This window comes from Podarcis raffonei, chromosome 4 (assembly GCF_027172205.1).
Source record: "Podarcis raffonei isolate rPodRaf1 chromosome 4, rPodRaf1.pri, whole genome shotgun sequence".
NCBI lineage: Eukaryota > Metazoa > Chordata > Lepidosauria > Squamata > Lacertidae > Podarcis > Podarcis raffonei.
This window is the reverse complement of record NC_070605.1, coordinates 20,271,371-20,290,834: the sequence shown is the minus strand read 5'-3', so window position 1 is coordinate 20,290,834 and position 19,464 is coordinate 20,271,371. Positions and strand designations below refer to the sequence as shown.

Below are 19,464 nucleotides of genomic sequence, written 5' to 3'. Positions count from 1 at the left end.
GATAACAATATATGGAATTTCTCAGCCTGAAAAATAAATGATTATGGGCCAAACTACAAGAAACGTTGGAGACCCATGATGGAATTGCCTAATACTTAGCTATTTTTAGCTTAGCCCGTGACCTAAGCATATACCACTGATTTACCTTCTTTCTGCCTGCATGTTTGGGCCCTATCAGAAATGCTTTGTGGACTACAACTGATAAGGCCATACAAAACATCAGCAGCGGCAATGTATTGTGCTGATCAGTCAAAACATTTATTCCCACTTGTGTAATAAATAGGCATGCATCTAGTTACTAAGTTAAAAACAGGTGTGCGCGAGGATGAGGAGGTAATGAGCAGGAAGGAAGGAACTCTGACAGGATAGAAGTTTGAGGAAACTTCAGGAAGCATTGAGACCCAAATAAAATGAGGGGAGCCCCAAGTCTCCAGGTTACATACCTGTGGAACACATCACTTCATTTGAATACGTAAACTACTACAGACATCCAACATGCTCCAAAATTGGCCATAAACATCACACTTATCATATGCATATGAGAGACAGGCCCTGTGAAGTACTATATTTCTGCAGCTTAATTCTATAAGTATTAATACCTGAGTATTTTTATACAGTTATATGCATTTGTTGCATTATCTGTTTAATACAGTAGTACTACCCCTTGGGTGGGGCAGTGGGGTTACCTAGCGGGGCGCTAAGAGGCAACTGGGTGGCAGAGGTGTACATGACTATCAGACTTTGAAAAGCTGGTATCACTGGATGAGGTTCCTCAATTTTGTTGAATTAATTAAGCTAAGTAGTATTAATTGGATTTTGAATGAAGTTCTAATTAATTTTTAACAGCTTTGAATTGTTCTGTCATCTTAGTGGGTCGTGCAAAATGCTATTTTGAATAATGCTTTGGATAGGGTAGGGGGGGCACTGGGCATGTATTTATGGAACCAAGGGGGCTGTGCCCCCCTCAGAGTTTGGAAAACACTGGCTTATGTGCCTGCTACTTTAGTTAATGTGGGATATGCATAGAATATTACACACCGTTATAATAATGCATGTAACACATGATAACTTTACCAAATGAGTTCTCTAATTCATGGAGTTAGATAAGAATTAGGAAGTGGGAAATCCATAAAGATATGATTGACACTGAGATTTTCAGAAAGCTCGATCCCTGGAGAAGACAGTAGAGGGGGCATTTTTATTATCCTGACTCCTGTATCCCATACTTTTATCCCTTCACTAGTTTCCTTGATTGTTACTTGCCATTGGCAACTTTGTGCTCATGTTTGCTGTTATGTCTGTGCCTAATAAAGTAACTTCTTTAATTGCACCCTGTTCAATAACTTCTGTTATTTTGATTTCATATCTGATGTACCCACCCTCTCTCCCCAGCCTAGGGATTGCTTGGTTGATAACAGAGGGGATAGAGATGAAATGAAATACATAACACGACAGCGTAAGAGTTTTGTACTTACCTGTAAGACAGCTGGTGAGTGACAGAAGCAGGGTGAGTTTCCATGACAACGGCATCGCTCGCCTCGAAGGTCTTACGCCTCCCGTTTGTGTGATTGTTAGCAGCTCGGAGGTTCCTTCATTAAAACGCAGCCTGGTGAACCAAAACACAGCTCATTGATAAGGATGTTGTCTTCCTTTTTTCTTTGCAAAATGATCACATGCACAAAGAGCTGGCTGCTCCTGCAAGAGTGATGCAGTCTTTAACTTGAGCCAGGGTAGTGAAGTGAATTAGAGTGTAGGACTAAAGGTAATGGACCCCTGGACAGTTAAGTCCAGTCAAAGGAGACTATGGGGTTGCGGCGCTCATCTCACTTTCAGGCCAAGGGAGCCGGCGTTTGTCTGCAGACAGCTTTCCAGGCCATGTGGCCAGCATGACTAAACCGCTTCTGGTGGAATGGGACACCGTGACGGAAACCAGAGCACACGGAAATACCGTTTACCTTCCTGCCACAGTGGTACCTATTTATCTACTTGCACTGGCATGCTTTCGAACTGCTAGGTTGGCAGGAGCTGGGACAGAGCAACAGGAGCTCACCCTGTCACGGAGATTCGAACCGCCGACCTTCCGATCGGCAAGTCCAAGAGGCTCAGTGGTTTAGACCACAGCCCCCCGCAGGTGTAGGACTAGGACCTGAGAAACCAGGGTTCAAATTCCCACTCAGCCACAAAAATTAAAAGTCGGCCTCGGGATCACCTCAGACTCTTAGTCTAACCCACCTCATAGGAGGGTAAAATGGGGTTGGGTTGGGTGTGGGGAACCATGCATGCCACTTTAAGCTCCTTGGAAGAAAAACTGGATAAAAAGTAATAAAAATAAATAAGATCATGAAGATGAGCAGCCTGCAGAGAGCCATTTGATAACAATCAGAACGAGAGCCTTTTCTGTGGTGGTGCCCACTCTCTGGAATACTCTTCTCTCAGAAACAAGGCACTCAGCAATATTTCAGTGCATGCTGAAAACTATTATTATCATTATTAGTCGTGACTTTGGCTGGCCATTGCTGTCTGCCACTGTAGAACTTAAGGTTTTTTGATTGCATGATTTTTTCAGTACTTTCTTTTCTGGGGGTATGCAGGGGTATGCATACCCCTAAACATTTTGTGAATCTAAGTTTGGCCTCATTGAAGGGCAGTATTTCAATATGAGTAGGAAAATGAGAGTACCCACTAAACATTTTTTTAGGGGAAAAACCACTGGATTGTTCTATTTGGAGGTGGTGGTGGTATTTAAGAAAAATGGCAAAAAAAAATATAATTACAAAATATAGAAAAACGTTCATTTGTAAGTAATTTCATATTATGCACACACACACACACACCAATTACAGCTTTGAAAGCATTATATAACTTCTTAGGCCACACCATAACTTAATGGTATTTAGCTTATACAATAATGTAATTACTATTACATTTTAAGCAGAACGCCCAATTTATATGAGTGAAAATAATACGCAAGGTTGAACAATGACTTGGTATTTTACATTACAATAATTAACAAATGAACTATTGCACTGCATATTGCTTTTGTACACCACCCTGAGTTGCCCGCCTTACAGGTAGAACATAAATATTGTGATGAGTAAGTCAAAATAAATATGAAAAAATAAACTTATTTATTTAAGGCACTTACTGAAGAAGATGAGGTAAAAATCACCACAGACTTTTGTCCCTTCCCCAGTTGCCTCAGAATATTACAGATGCCTCTCTAAACCAACCCCCATCCCCCCATATTTGCTAGAGTCTGGTCCACAGGATGGAACCACTTTGGGCAGCAGGTGGGGGGTATCAAGTTGATGTGTTTATTCAATTCATTTATGTGTTTATTTAATTCTGTTTATGAATCACTTTACATAAAATATCTCAAAGCAATAAAAAAATCAAAAAAATCAATTCTTCTTGGTGGGTTTTGCAGGACTAGATGGGTCATTGGCCTGATTCAGCAGGCTCTTCTTATCTTCTTATCTCTTTAAAATGTTGGAGTATGGAATGATCCTGTTCAGTGTTCCTGACAGACAGCCATGCCTTGTTCAGGATACATCATTCCACTGTGCGCGCGCTCTCTCTCTCTCTCTCATTTTCCCATTCATGGCTCCTCAGAAATAAGAGAATCAGGCAATATGAACCAACCAAAGTGTCAGAACATTTTTTAAAATGTGATGCTAGCAGTGATAAGGTGAAAAACAGATCACGATCCCTCAGAGAGGGGGGATTTTCTACATGTGTTGCTAACCATGTGCCTAGAGAATACCATTAGCTTGTCATTAACAACTGAATCTTCATATCTTTGGGCTCTTTTCTGAGAGACCCAACTCTGGTGAGCAACAACAATCCACCAGCACAGAGGGCATTTTGGCATTTATTTTCAGTTCTGTATATTTGAGATATTGTTTGGTATATTTAGACAGAGGAATAGCTCAAATGCTGTTCAAATTTCTTTTTAAAAAGTCTCTTGGGAAATTTCCAGGTTGTTAGCGCAAGAATTGCAGTGGTCACTTAGAAGTTGGTAGTTTTTGATTATAAAAATGTCTTCTGTGTACTATACAAATATTTATTTACTCATTTCAAATGGAGGATTGAAATTACCCAGACCTGCTCTGCCACCTTTCCTTTTTTCCACGCTCACTTGACATTTCTCTGCCATTTCAGATTCTTGCCAGAACTGCAGTAGATGTCCAGCTTAAAAAAAAAAAAAAGACTTGCAAGCTACTATGTATTTCCCCCTAGTTTCCCCAAATATTTTCTACACCACATTTTTCTCTATGGAGTACACAAGAGGCAGTGCATTAAGAAATTATTCTGTGGGTTTACTCTGAGTAGGACTAGTATAGACAACAACCTAAGTGGTAAAACTATTCCTGCACTGTACCACTTCAGACACCCTGAAATATCTATATTCCAGGGACAGGCCCTGATTTAGAGAAGCTATACCCCACAACCTCAGATATGCAGATGACACAACCTTGATGACAGAAAGTGAGGAGGAATTGAGTAACCTTTTAATGAGGGTGAAAGAGGAGAGCGCAAAATATGGTCTGAAGCTCAACATCAAAAAAACTAAGATCATTGCCACTGGTCCCATCACCTCCTGGCAAATAAAAGGGGAAGAAATGGAGGCAGTGAGAGATTTTACTTTCCTGGGCTCCATGATCACTGCAGATGGGGACAGCAGTCACAAAATTAAAAAACGCTTGCTTCTTGGGAGAAAAGCAATGGCAAAAATGACAAACCTAGACAGCATCTTAAAAAGCAGAGACATCACTTTGCCAACAAAAGTCTGTATAGTTAAAGCCATGGTTTTCCCAGTAGTGATGTATGGAAGTGAGAGCTGGACCATAAAGAAGGCTGATCGCCGAAGAATTGATGCTTTTGAATTCTGGTGCTGGAGGAGACTCTTGAGAGTCCCATGGACTGCAAGAAGATCAAACGTATCCATTCTGATGGAAATCAGCCCTGAGTGCTCACTGGAAGGACAGATCCTGAAGCTGAGGCTCCAATACTTTGGCCACCTCATAAGAAGAGAAGACTCCCTGGAAAAGACCCTGATGTTGGGAAAGATGGAGGGCACAAGGAGAAGGGGATGACAGAGGATGAGATGGTTGGACAGTGTTCTCGAAACTGCCAGCATGAGTTTGACCAAACTGCGGGAGGCAGTGGAAGACAGGAGTGCCTGGCGTGCTTTGGTCCATGGGGTCACGAAGAGTCGGACACAACTAAACAACTAAACAACAACAACAACAATACTCCACACATCTCATTGGGTTGCCCTAGCCACTCTGGGCAGCTTCCAAGATATATAAAAACATAATAAAACATTAAACATTTAAAAAGCTACCCTATACAGGGCTGCCTTCAGATGGCTCAGGGGTTAGAAAACTCTATACCCTCCAACATTTTTCCAGTGAAAATAGGGACATCCTAAGGAAAAGTGGGACATTTTGGGATCAGATCCAGAAACCAGGACAGCTTCTCTAAACCAGGGACATCCCTGGAAAATAGGGACACTTGGAGGCTCTGATGTGGTACAGTGCAGGAACAGTGTTACCACTTTATCTGCCATTGAGATTGAAGTAAGTGTGTGCTTTTAAGAAGGCATGAATACCTATCACTAAACATTTTACTTAAAAAGCAGCAAAAGATTGTTGTCAGCAGATTCCATGGTAATTATTTTTCTCCCCCAAGGATTTCGCTTTTTGAACATAGGCTGTATGCTCTTATCTAACCAAGGATTTCGGAATTAACGCCCACCCCCTCCCTCACAAAACACACACCTCCAAAAACACCGCTTCACAAAATATTTCAACCTTAACCACTTAGAAACTTGCTTTGGAGCTATGCCCTGTCACTCAAATCCTGCTTTAATTGGGGTTTATACGGCACTTTCAGCTGAATTGCCACTTCCAAAGTATCAGAAGTAACTATGAAGTTTGGCATATAAATTCAAACCCCAACACATTAAATCAGGTCTGACTGGGACAGGCTCAGTGGCCTGGCTGGTGGAGTAATACAAGCAGAAAAGTTAGGATACCCCAAGGATATTAAGTTTTATGGATTTCTTTTGCATAATAATAGGATTCAAATGAGCTCTGAACCCCCCTTCTTACTTGTTAAAAGGAGAAATGGCATATCTATTAAACTTTTTTTAACCCATTTTTATTCTTATCACTTTACACTGGAGCGGGCAGCTTCATGGAATCAGCCCTTTTAGATGAGAAGGACATAAAATGTGCCTGCCGGCGGTTGAAGAGGGATCGTCATCTGCAACTCAAACACAGCAAGTAATTTGAGACAAAGGAAATTTGTGCTGGAAACATAGTCCCTTTCTGTCTTGCAGGTTATCGGAAAGGCAAACTTTTGGTTCCAGGGCTGGCCAGCAGGTTTCTCTCCCCAAAATGTTCCAAAAGTTTATTTTGCACCTGCTATAAAAAGATGCAAAATAATTGGGGGGGAGTATAAATTAAGGGGGTGCATTTGCACCTCTCGTGTTACTGAGCTGCATCGGATGCCTAGTTTTTGCACCACCCGGCAGGCTGCATGTACTCTGCACCACTGTGATTGGCCCCCTCCTGCAGATGATGTTGAACTCTAGCTTCCATCAGCCCCAGCCATCACAGCCAATTGTGAGTGATGATGGGAGTCAACATCTGGAGAGCCACAACTTTCCCATATCTGCTATATCTTCATGCTTATCTTCTGTGCATGAAATGTTTTAGTGGGCTAGATTCCTACAGAGCTTTTAAAATTACATCACATAGAATTATAGAATTGAAGAGTTGGAATATGCAGCTGTCCCTTACAGGGATTGAACCTGCAACCTTGGTGTTATCAGCAGTGTTCGAAACTGAGATATGAAAGCTAGGAGCTAAATGGCACCTTAAGACTAGGTTATGGCCGCAACAATGGAATGTCCTGGTGCACTTTTTTATAACAAGATACAGAGCTGAAAATGAATGAACTGCAGCTAAAATATTATGTTCGTTATTCACATGGTCTAGTAGTCCTTCCTCTTCCCACCCTGGTAATATTCTTAACAAGGTCTCTTCTCCAATCTTCAGAGAGTAGCTAGAAGTGGGGAGGCAGAAAAAGGTCCTCCTTCCCTTCCACTCTGCAGTTTTAATCTGAAATCTTAGGCGCAGTACAGAGCTCAGACACTGCTTGCGCTAATGAAATTCCCTGTCGCAAAATGCGCCTAGAACAATGGGAGTTTCAAACACTGGTTATCAGCACCATGCTCTAAGGAACTGAGCTATTCAGACTCATGTGTACAGTGGTACATCAGGTTACATACGCTTCAGGTTACATACGCTTCAGGTTAAGAACTTTGCTTCAGGATGAGAACAGAAATCGGGCTCTGGCGGCGTGGCGGCAGCGAGAGGCCCCATTAGCTAAAGTGGTGCTTCAGGTTAAGAACAGTTTCAGGTTAAGAACAGACCTCCGGAATGAATTAAGTACTTAACCTGAGGTACCACTGTATAATAAAATATGATTATACATCTTGCTTCTTGAATTTAACTCTCCTTTATCAGTCTTTGCAACTTTCACTAGGAATAAATATGTTTCAAAGTGGGTAAACAGTTCCTGCTAGTCTGCATCCTTCTCTCCTCTTGGTTTGGTTTTTGAGCCAAATGAGACATTTATTTTACTATGTAGCACACAGCTAAATAGCTTGCATTTTCCTTAAGTAACTAAAGGCACAGGGGAGACCAATTTTTATTGGGAAGACATCACGAGAGGAGGGATTATCGCTTCACCACCACCCAGCAATTGGAGTTGAGATTCTCCCTGTGTAGCTAGACACCTTAGGGAAAAAATTCCCATTGGCACCAATTGAGCTTGCCTACTTTTTCAAAATGTATTAGAGACTGATTTAATGAGAGTCTGTATCTGCATGTGAATGTATGCGTGCTATACCCTATGTACCATGTTCATGCACACAGACATTATTACAGAGTCCTGGATAGATTGAATAGCTTGCAGTTTTCTGACTGCATTTTATGTAGATCAATTCATATGTAAATAAAACTCTAGTCTACATGAATGTTTACTCATATGAGATTGTGTTAGGCCCAAGAGGCTATTCCACAATAGTTAGGCACATTGTCAGCTGCATACATGCACTTATATACAGATGAGTAAATTCATAGTAATCTCAGTTGACAAGAGAGACAATCTATAAACACACACACACACACACACACACACACACACACACACACGTCCATTTTTTGTTCACGGCAATAACTATGGGAGAGCACGGCCGATTATAATTCCCCAGCAGTAAAGGCTTCATAGTTGCATTTACAACATGTTAACTCAAACACTTTGCAACAGCTTATTCATATTTTAGCTTTATAACCTATACCCAGCCTTTCCCCAAGGGTTCACAGCAGATAACAGTCTTCATAAAATGTGATTAAACACAGCATATAAAAAGGTGCAAAAAAGCCTTGCTCGTTCAGCCCAGGCTTTGCAGGGGGGTGGGTAGGGGAGAGAAGAAACAAATGCTCATGTCACTTACACTGCAATTCTATGGTCCCTAAGGAGTCTCTGAAGTTGGAAAAGGTCTATCCTCAGAAAGGGAGATTCAACCTCATACACCTCCCAATGAAGGAATAGGCAAAAAAAGGAAGTGTTCCATGGGTGTGTTTGAAGTATGCTGACATCCTATTCCATGGACTTTGGAATGGGGAACAAGCTACATCAATTCAGACCCTCCAAGTGTCCCTATTTTTCAGGGACAGTCCCAGATTTACAGAAGTCATCCTGGTTTCCGATTTGATCCTGTAACAACCAGCGTTTCCTTGGGTTTCCCTATTTTCATCAGAGAAATGTTGGAAAGTATGGCATTATGTGACCCCCAAGCTAAAGAGATAAAGTAAACATAAAACCGATAGAAGACACCTGAAGGGAGCCCTGTATAGATTTTTTTTAAAAAAAATGTTTAATGTTTTATTATATGTTGGAAGACACCCAGAGTGGTTGGACCAACCCGGTCAAATGGGTATATATAATAAATTTGTTATTGTTATTATTCAAGACATCCCTATTTTCATCGGAGAAATGTTGGAGGGTATGCAGCCCTAAAGCTGGTGTACTTACTTTCCCTCTCAGCGATTTCTCTGGGGAAACTATAGGGTCGGGGTGAAAAAAAGAAATATGGAACAGGAAATGAAGGAAGTGGAATGCCTCTCCCATACTTTCTATTCTGCTTGTGTAAGCCAGGCAGAGAATTAGAAAAGGTATTTTATCTTCCTTTGGCCTATAAAGGACAATTCCACCAACTGATATCAGTGACAATCTTCATCTTCATTGACTGAAAATTTTTGCCCAACTCCCAACCCCAGGGAATGAGGGAGGAATGTTCATGGTCTACTTTTCACAGAGGGCTGACCCAATTTGATACCCCTGAGTTTGCTTGTGGATGCAAATGCAGCTCCCGGTTGGATTATGACTTTCTCGGGGTTTTGTGATGTAGTTTTGGCATGGAAAAAGTGCACACAAGCATACACATTTTACATAAAATATGCATATACAATGCATGCAAAATGCACCATTTACAGATGAACGCATTGAAAAGTCTGGATTTATGTTTTAAAAGTACAAATTTTGTACAGTTGAGCACCAGTGAGACTGAAACATGACAGAATTAGCTGCTCAGCCTATCCTTACCCACCCCGTCCAAAAGTTATATGGATCCCTCCTTATTTTGACTCCGTTACAACCAGAGATGAAATATTTACATATGGGGGGGTCATGTTTAGTGAAAGCAGTTTTGTATTGTTAATTTGAATTGTTAATGACTTTCAGAAGATGGAGCTAACTGGGAGGGGGAGGGTTGAGGGGGGAGAATAATACCATTAGTACTTTTGCAATAAAATGTATTAGCAAATTTTGCAACCAGTCAAATAAAAGCGAAATTACACTAAGCAAATTGTAAGCAGCAAGATGTTATTAGCAAAATGCTAACTAAATGCTCGCCCCTTCTTGCTGCTTACAATTTGCTGTCATCGTGCTGCAGTTTGAATGGCTGCCATTAGGCGGCCACCGCAACTGCAACATGACCAGCGTTAGGAAGGTGGGAAGCAGTGCGGGTGGAAGGCGGCTCAGGCAATCTGTTTAATGGGAGAGATGCTATGAAATGCCTCCCTTCTATGAAAAACAGCTGCAGCAAGCTTTGGTGGACAGGGGGAGGCGCTTCACACAGTGGTTTAGAAAGCCGCTATATGAAGTGCCTCACTCTCCTTTAACAGTGGGTGGTGCTTGGCGTATGCTCTGGGGGGGATAGGCAAAGAGGTAAATGAGATGTAAAGAGAAGGGATTGGCCAGATGGGTGGGAAGGATAGGCTGGCAAGGGGAACAATAAAATAAAAGAAGTGCTGTGCTGGATTAGGCCAAAGGCCCATCCAGGGCAGTCTTAAGCATATGCGGGGTGCAAAGATCCACCTGGTGCCCTCTCCCCCAGGTTGCCCAGAGTTGTCAACCTTTTTGGGGGGGGACCCCAAAGTTGTTGACTTTTCTTGGGGCAGGGCGGTGAGGCGCGCACAGCAAAGCTGGCCTGGCCAGCCGCCTCAGCATCAACAGAGGAGCTTGAGGCAGCGGCGGCAGCAGAGCAAGGGCGGGGCCGGGCTCCGGGGGGGGGGGCAAGCAGAGCCCAGTGCAACAACAGTCAAGCCCGAGGCAGCAGTGGTGGCAATGATGACCAAGCGAAGCCAGGCGCCTCATGTGAGCAGCGTGCACTGGGTGGGCCTCTTGTTTTTTTTTTTTAAATAATATTTTATTAAGTTTAACAATAAAAAAGTAGAACAATAAAAACACAAAGAAAATATAAAACACAACAATACAAACTTTCACGATACATAAAATACAAACATTTAACAAGAAAACAAAAAAAGACAATCAACACTCAAAAAGTAGAATAAGAAAAACACAAATCACTCTTTTCCAATTATTCATCTTCAATTAACTTATTTTCCTGACTTCCTCATGCCTCCCTTTTTTATATCCCTTTTTAACAATTAGTTCAGCAAATTCGTATCCTACTACTTTATCCTTATTTATTTTACCTCCCAAATTTCAAATTTTTATCTCTTATTACTAGAACCCCTTCATTTTAATTCAATGTCATCAGCATTCATACATTTTACAATACTTCTGTAAATAAGTTTTAAATTTCCTCCAATCTTCTTCCACCAACTCTTCTCCCTGGTCTCGGATTCTGCCAGTCATCTCAGGCATTTCCATATAGTCAATTACTTGCATCTGCCATTCTTCCAAGGTGGGTAATTCTTGTGTCTTCCAATACTTTGCAATGAGTATTCTTGCTGCTGCTGTAGCGTACATAAAAAAAGTTCTATCCTTCTTTGGCACCAATTGGCCGACTATGCCCAGGAGAAAGGCCTCTGGTTTCTTCACGAAAGTATACTTAAATACCTTTTTCATTTCATTATAAATCATCTCCCAGAAAGCCTTAATCCTCGGGCACGTCTACCAAAGGTGAAAGAATGTACCTTCAATCTCCTTACATTTCCAACATTTATTATCGGGCAAATGGTATGGGTGGGCCTCTTGATGGCCCGCCAATCCCAGGCACGCAGGAGGGTGGAGCCGGCTGGCTGCCTCAGTGCCTTGCTTGCCCGGAGCAGATATGCGGCGCTCCGATGGGCTCTACTCCAATTGGCAGCAGCTCTTCCCAAACCTCAGACTCCAAATATCAGCCCTGGACTCTTGGCCTGGCGCCCCTGAGAGCCCGGCGCCCGGTTGCCCCACACCCCTAGCGCCTATGGGTAAGACGGCCCTGGGCCCATCTAGTGCAGCATCTTCTCCTCACAGTGGCCAACCAGATGCCTCTGGGTAGCTTGCAGGCAGGACTGAAGTGCAACAGAGCTCTCCCCAGTTGTGATTCACAGCAAATGGTATTCAGGGAGGCAGAACATTTGAGATATGACCTGCTTTACATCTTTTCTGCCATTCCTCCTGCAGTGTGACATGCAATTCCCTCTCCCTAAAGTAGTATCTAGAGACGCGGGTGGTGCTGTGGGCTAAACCACAGAGCCTAGGACTTGCCGATCAGAAGGTTGGTGGTTCGAATCCCCGCGATAGGGTGAGCTCCCATTGCTCGGTCCCTGCTCCTGCCAACCTAGCAGTTCGAAAGCACGTCAAAGTGCAAGTAGATAAATAGGTACCGCTCTGGCGGGAAGGTAAACGGCGTTTCTGTGTGCTGCTCTGGTTCACCAGAAGCGGCTTAGTCATGCTGGCCACATCACCCGGAAGCTGTATGCCGGCTCCCTCAGTCAATAAAGCGAGATGAGCACCACAACCCCAGAGTTGGCCATGACTGGACCTAATGATCAGGGGTCCCTTTACCTTTACCTTTAAAGAAGTATCTATTAGTCACTTCAGACATCTTTTGTGGAGACATATATTCCCTTCCCCTCAGTCTTCCCCCTGACCCATAAATTTGTATCCTGTTATTTTGGATTCCTGTCTTTTTCACCTGTTCCAGTTTTTAGAACAACAGTTTACTATTTTCATGGTACCAGATTTTCATGTTATTTTGGTATACTGCTTAGAGATTTTTAAATATTAAGCAGTTTAGAAATGTGTTCAAATAAATACATAAACATATAAATCCCAGCATAAACAAGAACTCATTGCCATCAATCAGGAGAGATGAAAAATATAAATAAATATATAGAAGGAAAAACAAACAAGTTTCTAAATTTAAAACTATTACATAAAAAAGATAAAGGCTTACTGGGAAAAGTAAATCACACAAACTGCTAAGCTAATTGAGCCACACCTCCTGACCTAATTGGCTACTGGAGTAGCTAGGAGGAACTAGCCAGGAATATAGACTTAGAACCAGCAGGCTACAGGGAGCCCTGGCAGATGAAGTATCTCAGCTCCAGCAGACAAATTTTCAAGGTGAGTTACAGATTTGTGAGTTTGGAAGCAGGGCAAGGAGGCCACGGCACCCCACTCTGCCCAACAAAATATGAAACTCTCAGGAATCATAGAATTGTAGAGTTGAAAGGGAATCTCAGCTAAAGCATCCCTGACAGATGGCCTTCCAACGAAGGAGAGGACACCAGCTCTTAAGGAAGTTGGTTCCACTGTCATACAGCTCCTACTGTCACAAAGTTCTTTCTGATTTTTAGTCGGAATCTCCTTTCTTGTAACTTGAAGTCATTGGCTTGAGTCCTAACCTCTGGAGCAGGAGAAAGCAAGCTTGCTCCATCCTCCATGTGACAGCTGTTGAGATATTTGAAGATGGCGATCATATGATATGTTAAAGCTATGGTTTTCCCAGTAGTGATGTATGGAAGTGAGAGCTGGACCATAAAGAAGGCTGATCGCCGAAGAATTGATGCTTTTGAATTATGGTGCTGGAGGAGACTCTTGAGAGTCCCATGGGCTGCAAGAAGATCAAACCTCTCCATTCTTAAGGAAATCAGCCCTGAGTGCTCACTGGAAGGACAGATCCTGAAGCTGAGGCTCCAATACTTTGGCCACCTCATGAGAAGAGAAGACTCCCTGGAAAAGACCTATGTTTGGAAAGATTGAGGGCACAAGGAGAAGGGGACGACAGAGGACGAGATGGTTGGACAGTGTTCTCGAAGCTACCAAAATGAGTTTGATCAAACTGCAGGAGACAGTGGAAGACAGGAGTGCCTGGCGTGCTTTGGTCCATGGGGTCACGAAGAGTCGGACATGACTAAACGACTAAACAACAACATCATATGATATGATATGTAACTTGGAAAAGAAAACTGCAAGCAGAAAGCCAGCAGCAGTGTGGGGGCTTCCCAGTGTCTTGCACTAACTGCCATATGTATGAATATCGCCCTGTTGGGCAGAAGTTTTGGGTATGTACAAAGTGGAATAAGCTTCTGGCTCTCCAGGGACAAGACTGTTCTGTTGTTGCCAAGACCTGCTGACAGGGAGAATGAAGGTGTTGGGGAAGGAGAATGTCACCCCTATGGAGAAAAACATTCTCATAGGACGAACCCAATCCTTGGGGGATGAGCAGGGGTTTTTTTTGTAAGCTAGAACTCGTCAGAACTCAGTTCTGGCACCTTTCAGGTGGGTGCCATTGCCATTATAAGAGAACAAGTGAGGCCTTGATGTTGACAGCAATAACATGGCAAAATGCAGTCATGAGGTCCTGGAAGACAAATTTAGCTCACTATGTAGGATACTGAAAGCCAGGACCTCCAAGAATCCCCAGCATAGAGCTAAGTGTCATCAGAATACTGCTGACAACGTACTCCAAACCTCCAGAAACCCAGTGGTTTCATGTAGATGTTAATCAATGTAGGAGATAGGATTGAGCCCTGAGGAACCCCACACTGAAGGTTCCATGGGACTGAAAAACGTTCCCCAAGCAACACCCTCTGGGAATGACCATCCATGTAGGACTGGAACCACCGTAAAGCGGTGCCACCCACCCCAAGTTCGGACAGTTACTCCAGACTATGGTCAATGGTATCAAAAACTGCTAAGAGGTTGAGAAAAATTAACAGGGACATGTTTCCCTTGTCAATCTCTTGAGAGAGGTCATCATACAGGGTGACCAAAGCAGTTTCTGTGCCAAAACTGGGCCTAAACCCCAATTGAAATGGATCCAGAAAATCAGTTTCTTCCAAAAAATGCCTGGATCTGGTCTGTGACAACTCACACCAGAACTTTGCTCAAGAAAGGGAGATTAGCAACTGGCCGGTAGTTAGTTAGGTTTTCTGAATCCTGGGAAGGTTTCTTAAGGAATTGTTTTACCACTGCCTCCTTCAAACAGGCAGGGACCACCCCTTCTTGAAAATAGGCATTGATCCCTCCCTGGTGGTTTTTATCAGTCAAGAGCGGCAAGGGTCTAGGGTACAAGTGGTCGCTTTGTCTGATCTGAGCACCTTGTCATATCCTCGAGCCATTGTCATGGATAGGGAGGCAGGCAGCCCACCCCCAACCCCAATATGCTCACACAAGTTAGCTGGAGGAGCACTAAAGGCAGCCTGTCTGAAATCTGGAACAGGACCTGCTCATTGTAATTAGAGATATTGCATACAGCGCCAATGTTTTCCCATTTTAGACTAACAAGTTTTCTTCCATCTATTGACTTGTTACTCCCCAATACATGGTAGGGGAAATTGCAGGTCCTCTGCCAATAAGATGAAAGGGGTGCTTCAAAGATCTCAGATACATCAGTGCTCCCTGGAAGCCTCCCAAGAACAGTTGCTGACCTTAGAATGCCCAGTGATCTCAGACCCATCAAGTCTCCCAGAAACCAAGAGCAGTCTGGATGAGCAACTAGAACAACTGGTGGTGCCTCCAGGCAATCTCCCTCGCTGGGATTTTTGCATTTGATTCAATTTGTTTATAATTAAAAGTCTCAGAGAAGAGCAAGTTTATGTTTGCTAGAGTGGATTCTCAAGAAGAAGCCCAGGAGGATTGCACAGCTGTTTCCTGAGCCCTTTATTTATACTGTTAACATTCTGTTTCGCAATCCAAGGAAGATGCCAGATTCAACAGTGTGCAGGCATGACACATTCCCACCCACAGAAGAAGTCAAACATCAACAGCCATACTGACGGTTTCACCATATTGTGTAGGCTGGCATCTTGTAGGTCACATCTAGAGATGTTGCCAAATTTCACACGTCTTCTGCTTGGAATATGAACCTCAGTCATGTGTAATGCTCATCTGAAATATGAGGTGAGCATTATGACTTCTAATTCCTTCCCACCATCCTTTCAATCCCCAAACTGCAAAATCCCCTTCCTTCCACCTGTGAACCTCTACCACTCTTGCCTTCCACCCTGCTTTCTTGGCTGCTGCTCTGGAGTTGGTGGAAGCAAAAGCAAGGAAGATTGGTAGGGCTCTCCCTTTCTGGTGTCTTCAGTACTCCTGCAGTTGGGAGCTAGACAACACCACAGTTATGGACACCATATGGGCATTGGGAGTCTTGGGAAGAATACATTTCCTAGGGCTGCTGAAAAGCAACAGAGGGACCTCTCCATCTCCTTCTCTGCTGAAGGGGCAAGAGAATGATAGAGGGGGAAATGGAGAAGGCACAGTGGGGGCCAATTGGCTCAAAACTGGAATTGGAATAAACAGAACTATTATTTATTTACTTGGAGCATAACTTGGTTTCCCAAACCAATTATGAATCAAATCCCCCACCCTCTGGCTCTGTGGTACACTGGTGGTCAACGAAAGAGGTTTAAAGACTGTCTCAAGGTAAATCTTTAAAAAATGTAGTATAAACACCAACAATTGGGAAACACTTGCCTGTGAGCACTCCAATTAGATAACAGCCTTTTCCAAAGGTGTCATGGGCTTTGAAGACACTCGAACTCAGGACGCAAGGGAGAAACATGCTAAGAGGAAGGCACACTTGGCAAACCCTCATCGTGATCAACTCCCACAAAGAAACCAATGTCCCCACTGTGGAAGGACATGTGGATCCAGAATTGGCCTCCATAGTCACTTATGGACTCATTGTTAAAACTGTGTTTATGGAAGACAATCTTACTCAGCTATGAGTGATCACCAAAGAGAAGAAGAAGGTACCACAACACCTCTCCAATTTTATTTGGCACCTACTCTATGTATAGATGGGAGCAGATTCACTTTTCAAAACTTCTTCTTATGTTTGAAGACAGCTAAGCTATCGTGCCTCTTCTTCAGCTTCTCTCCTGCAGGCTAAACATCTCCAGCTCTTTCAGCCACTCGTCATAGGACTTCGTTTTCAAAATCCTTCACCATCCTGGTCCCCCTCTCCTGGACACACCCATTTTTTAAATATCCTGGTTAAAGTATTCCAGATGTGAACTGAGGTGCACTCAGAACAATAAGGAATCATGCTAGCATCCTGATTCAACTAGGACTAGTTCAATGTGATAAGATTATGATAATTATGTGATACATCATCCTTTTGCCTTCTGTATGCATGGTTAGGTAGGAGAGCCACAGGTGAAAGGCTCCCAAATGGAGAATTCTGAGAATGGAGCGAAGCTGAGCTGTCCTGGGATCTGCTGCGTCCCAAGGCACTCTCACAGCTGGCCATTGTTAGATTGAACCCAAGCCATTTGCTACCCCCTGTGAATGCCATGGTGGTTACACTGCTGTGTAGGATTGCCTGTTGAAATAAATGGGCCTAAGTGACTTGACCATTGACTTTGATCTGTGTAGAACACAAACACACCCACACACTAGGGACTGCTGCCCCTGTTTGATTCCCCACCTCACCTCACCCAAACCCACTTTGCCATCCATCCCTCTCTTTACAGCTCACCCAAGTTTCCTACCCCCTCACAGCTCCTTCAGTCCGCACATCTCCTCATAGGTCCTCCAAGCACCACGACCCCCATCCTCATGGTTTCTGTGTGTCTATCCATCCCTGCTTTGTTCATACCTCTGCTGCTGCTTAAAACCACCATTTTATAATCTTCCTTCTCTTTTTGGTCCCTTCCCCATGCAAATCCAGGTGACGCGACACTACAAATCATCAAATGGGGGCTGTACCATGACAGTCTTACATTTTCATGTATATAGGAATGCCCGCACGCACGCTTTCTCTCTCACACACAGAAAATCCACCACAGTGCCAATTATAATCTTTTTCTGATTTAAATTTGCACCATCTCCAAAAGAAAATCTGGTTGTCCTATCTGGACCAAGGGAGTGGGGGTGGGGGACAAAGAGAGAGCTGAACGTACAGCAAGTAAAGCAATCACACCAAAGCCCAGTGTTTTCTTGCATAGGACATCAATGAAGGCCAAAGCAGATTTCATGAGGAGCTGTCTAAAAGCTTTGCTTGTCATTCTAAAGGGTCTATGGCAGCTGAAGTGCTAGTAATTTTGCCTTTAGCTGCTTCCCATTTGAATCTCTGCAGTGAGTTTTTTCTTAAAAGTCCTACGCTGAAGGGTATTAATGATGCAACAAAGTGACTGGTGTTCCGAGGATGTATCTATCTATTTATTTTTATGAGTGTGTTTAATTGCACATTTTTCTTAAGATTCTAATTACAACCTGCTCTAAAAGTGATGCCTAGTTGTTTAAAGATGCATTTTTATACTTAATATGCTACATTATTATTAGTTATACTGCAGATAGTTCACTAAGAAATAGTGCCGGGATGTGAGAGGGGATTAGAAATCGCATTACTAATACAGGAGCTTGTCTGCATAGGAAAAAGGGAAAATAAATAAAGCACTCCACACATGATAAGAGCTCCTTCAATTTCTTTCACAAATCTCGTTTTATTAGAATCTAAATGTCACTCTCATAAAAAGATGGAGTTGGCAGCACAGTCAGATTGGGATTGTTTTTAACTGTCCATTTTGCATTTAACATCTGTAGAAGTCTCCGTGCTTCACTGGGAGGCAAAGAGGACTGGCCCAAGACCTTTTGCTGCCTGAGGCAAAGGACAAGATGGCACCCCTCCCCGTCCCAATAATAGAAGCCTGGTGATGGAATAATAATAATAATAAAATTTTATTTATATCCCGCCCTCCCCAGCCAAATCCGGGCTCAGAGCGGCTAACAACAATAAAAGTAACACAGCATTCTAAAATCAATTTATTTTAAAATCAATTCAAAATTAAATTAAATTAATGGCAACCATTGGGCTTGAGTTCTGTGAGGATTACCAAAGGAGGGGGTCAGGCTGTGCCTTGGCCAAAGTCCTGGTGGAACAGCTTTGTCTTGCATGCCCTGCGGAAAGATGTCAAGTCCCGCAGGGCCCTAGTCTCTTGTGACAGAGCGTTCCACCAGATTGGGGCCACAGCCAAAAAAGCCCTGGCTCCGAGAATGGAATAATATTTTCCATTGTACCTGAGGCAACAGGGGGCCAAGGACAGCTCTCTTGTTTAACATGAAGAATAGTCAGGGGCCACTGCCACCTCACTCCATTTACATGTGTTATCTGGACTTGCCACACTCAGCCTAATGGTAGGACCCAGGGCTTTTTTTCAGCTGGAACTCACAGGAACTCAGTGCCGGCACCTCTCAGGTGGGTGCCACTGCCATTATAAGAGAACAAGGGAGGTGTTCATTGTGAGTTCCAGCACCTCTTTTTCTAGAAAAATAGCACTGATGATGGCCATTTGAACAGTTGCCACATGGAAGATGGAGAGAATTTGTTTTCTCCTGCTGCAGAGGCTAGGACCAGAACCCATAGCTTCAAGTCACAAAAAAGGAGATTCTGACTAAACATCAGGAAGAACTTTCTGATAGTAAGAACATTCATGGAGAGTTCTAGAAAAATAGCACTGGTAGGGCTAGGTTTGGAGGAAGACTACAGACAGGGAATTAACAATGAGACAACGAAAATTTTACAAGCCATGAAGCTAATTAGGTGACCTTGGGCCAGTCACTATCTCTTAGCCTAACCTACCTCACAGGGTGGTTGTGAGGAGGAAGAGACCCAAGTACACCACCTTGAGCTCCTTGGAAGAT

The 19,464-nt window shown here is 43.2% G+C and overlaps 1 protein-coding gene across 3 annotated transcripts in view; it reads right to left on the bottom strand.

The window, feature by feature from the left end:
* Positions 1 to 19,464, bottom strand: part of CNTN5 (contactin 5) — a 667,536-nt gene that overhangs the window by 351,497 nt on the left and 296,575 nt on the right. For all 3 annotated transcript variants that reach the window (XM_053385671.1, XM_053385670.1, XM_053385673.1), the window contains exon 3: positions 1,476 to 1,606. In XM_053385671.1, the coding sequence (XP_053241646.1) occupies positions 1,476 to 1,530 (55 nt within the window). In that variant the 5' untranslated portion in view covers positions 1,531 to 1,606. The remainder of the gene's footprint in view (positions 1 to 1,475; positions 1,607 to 19,464) is intronic.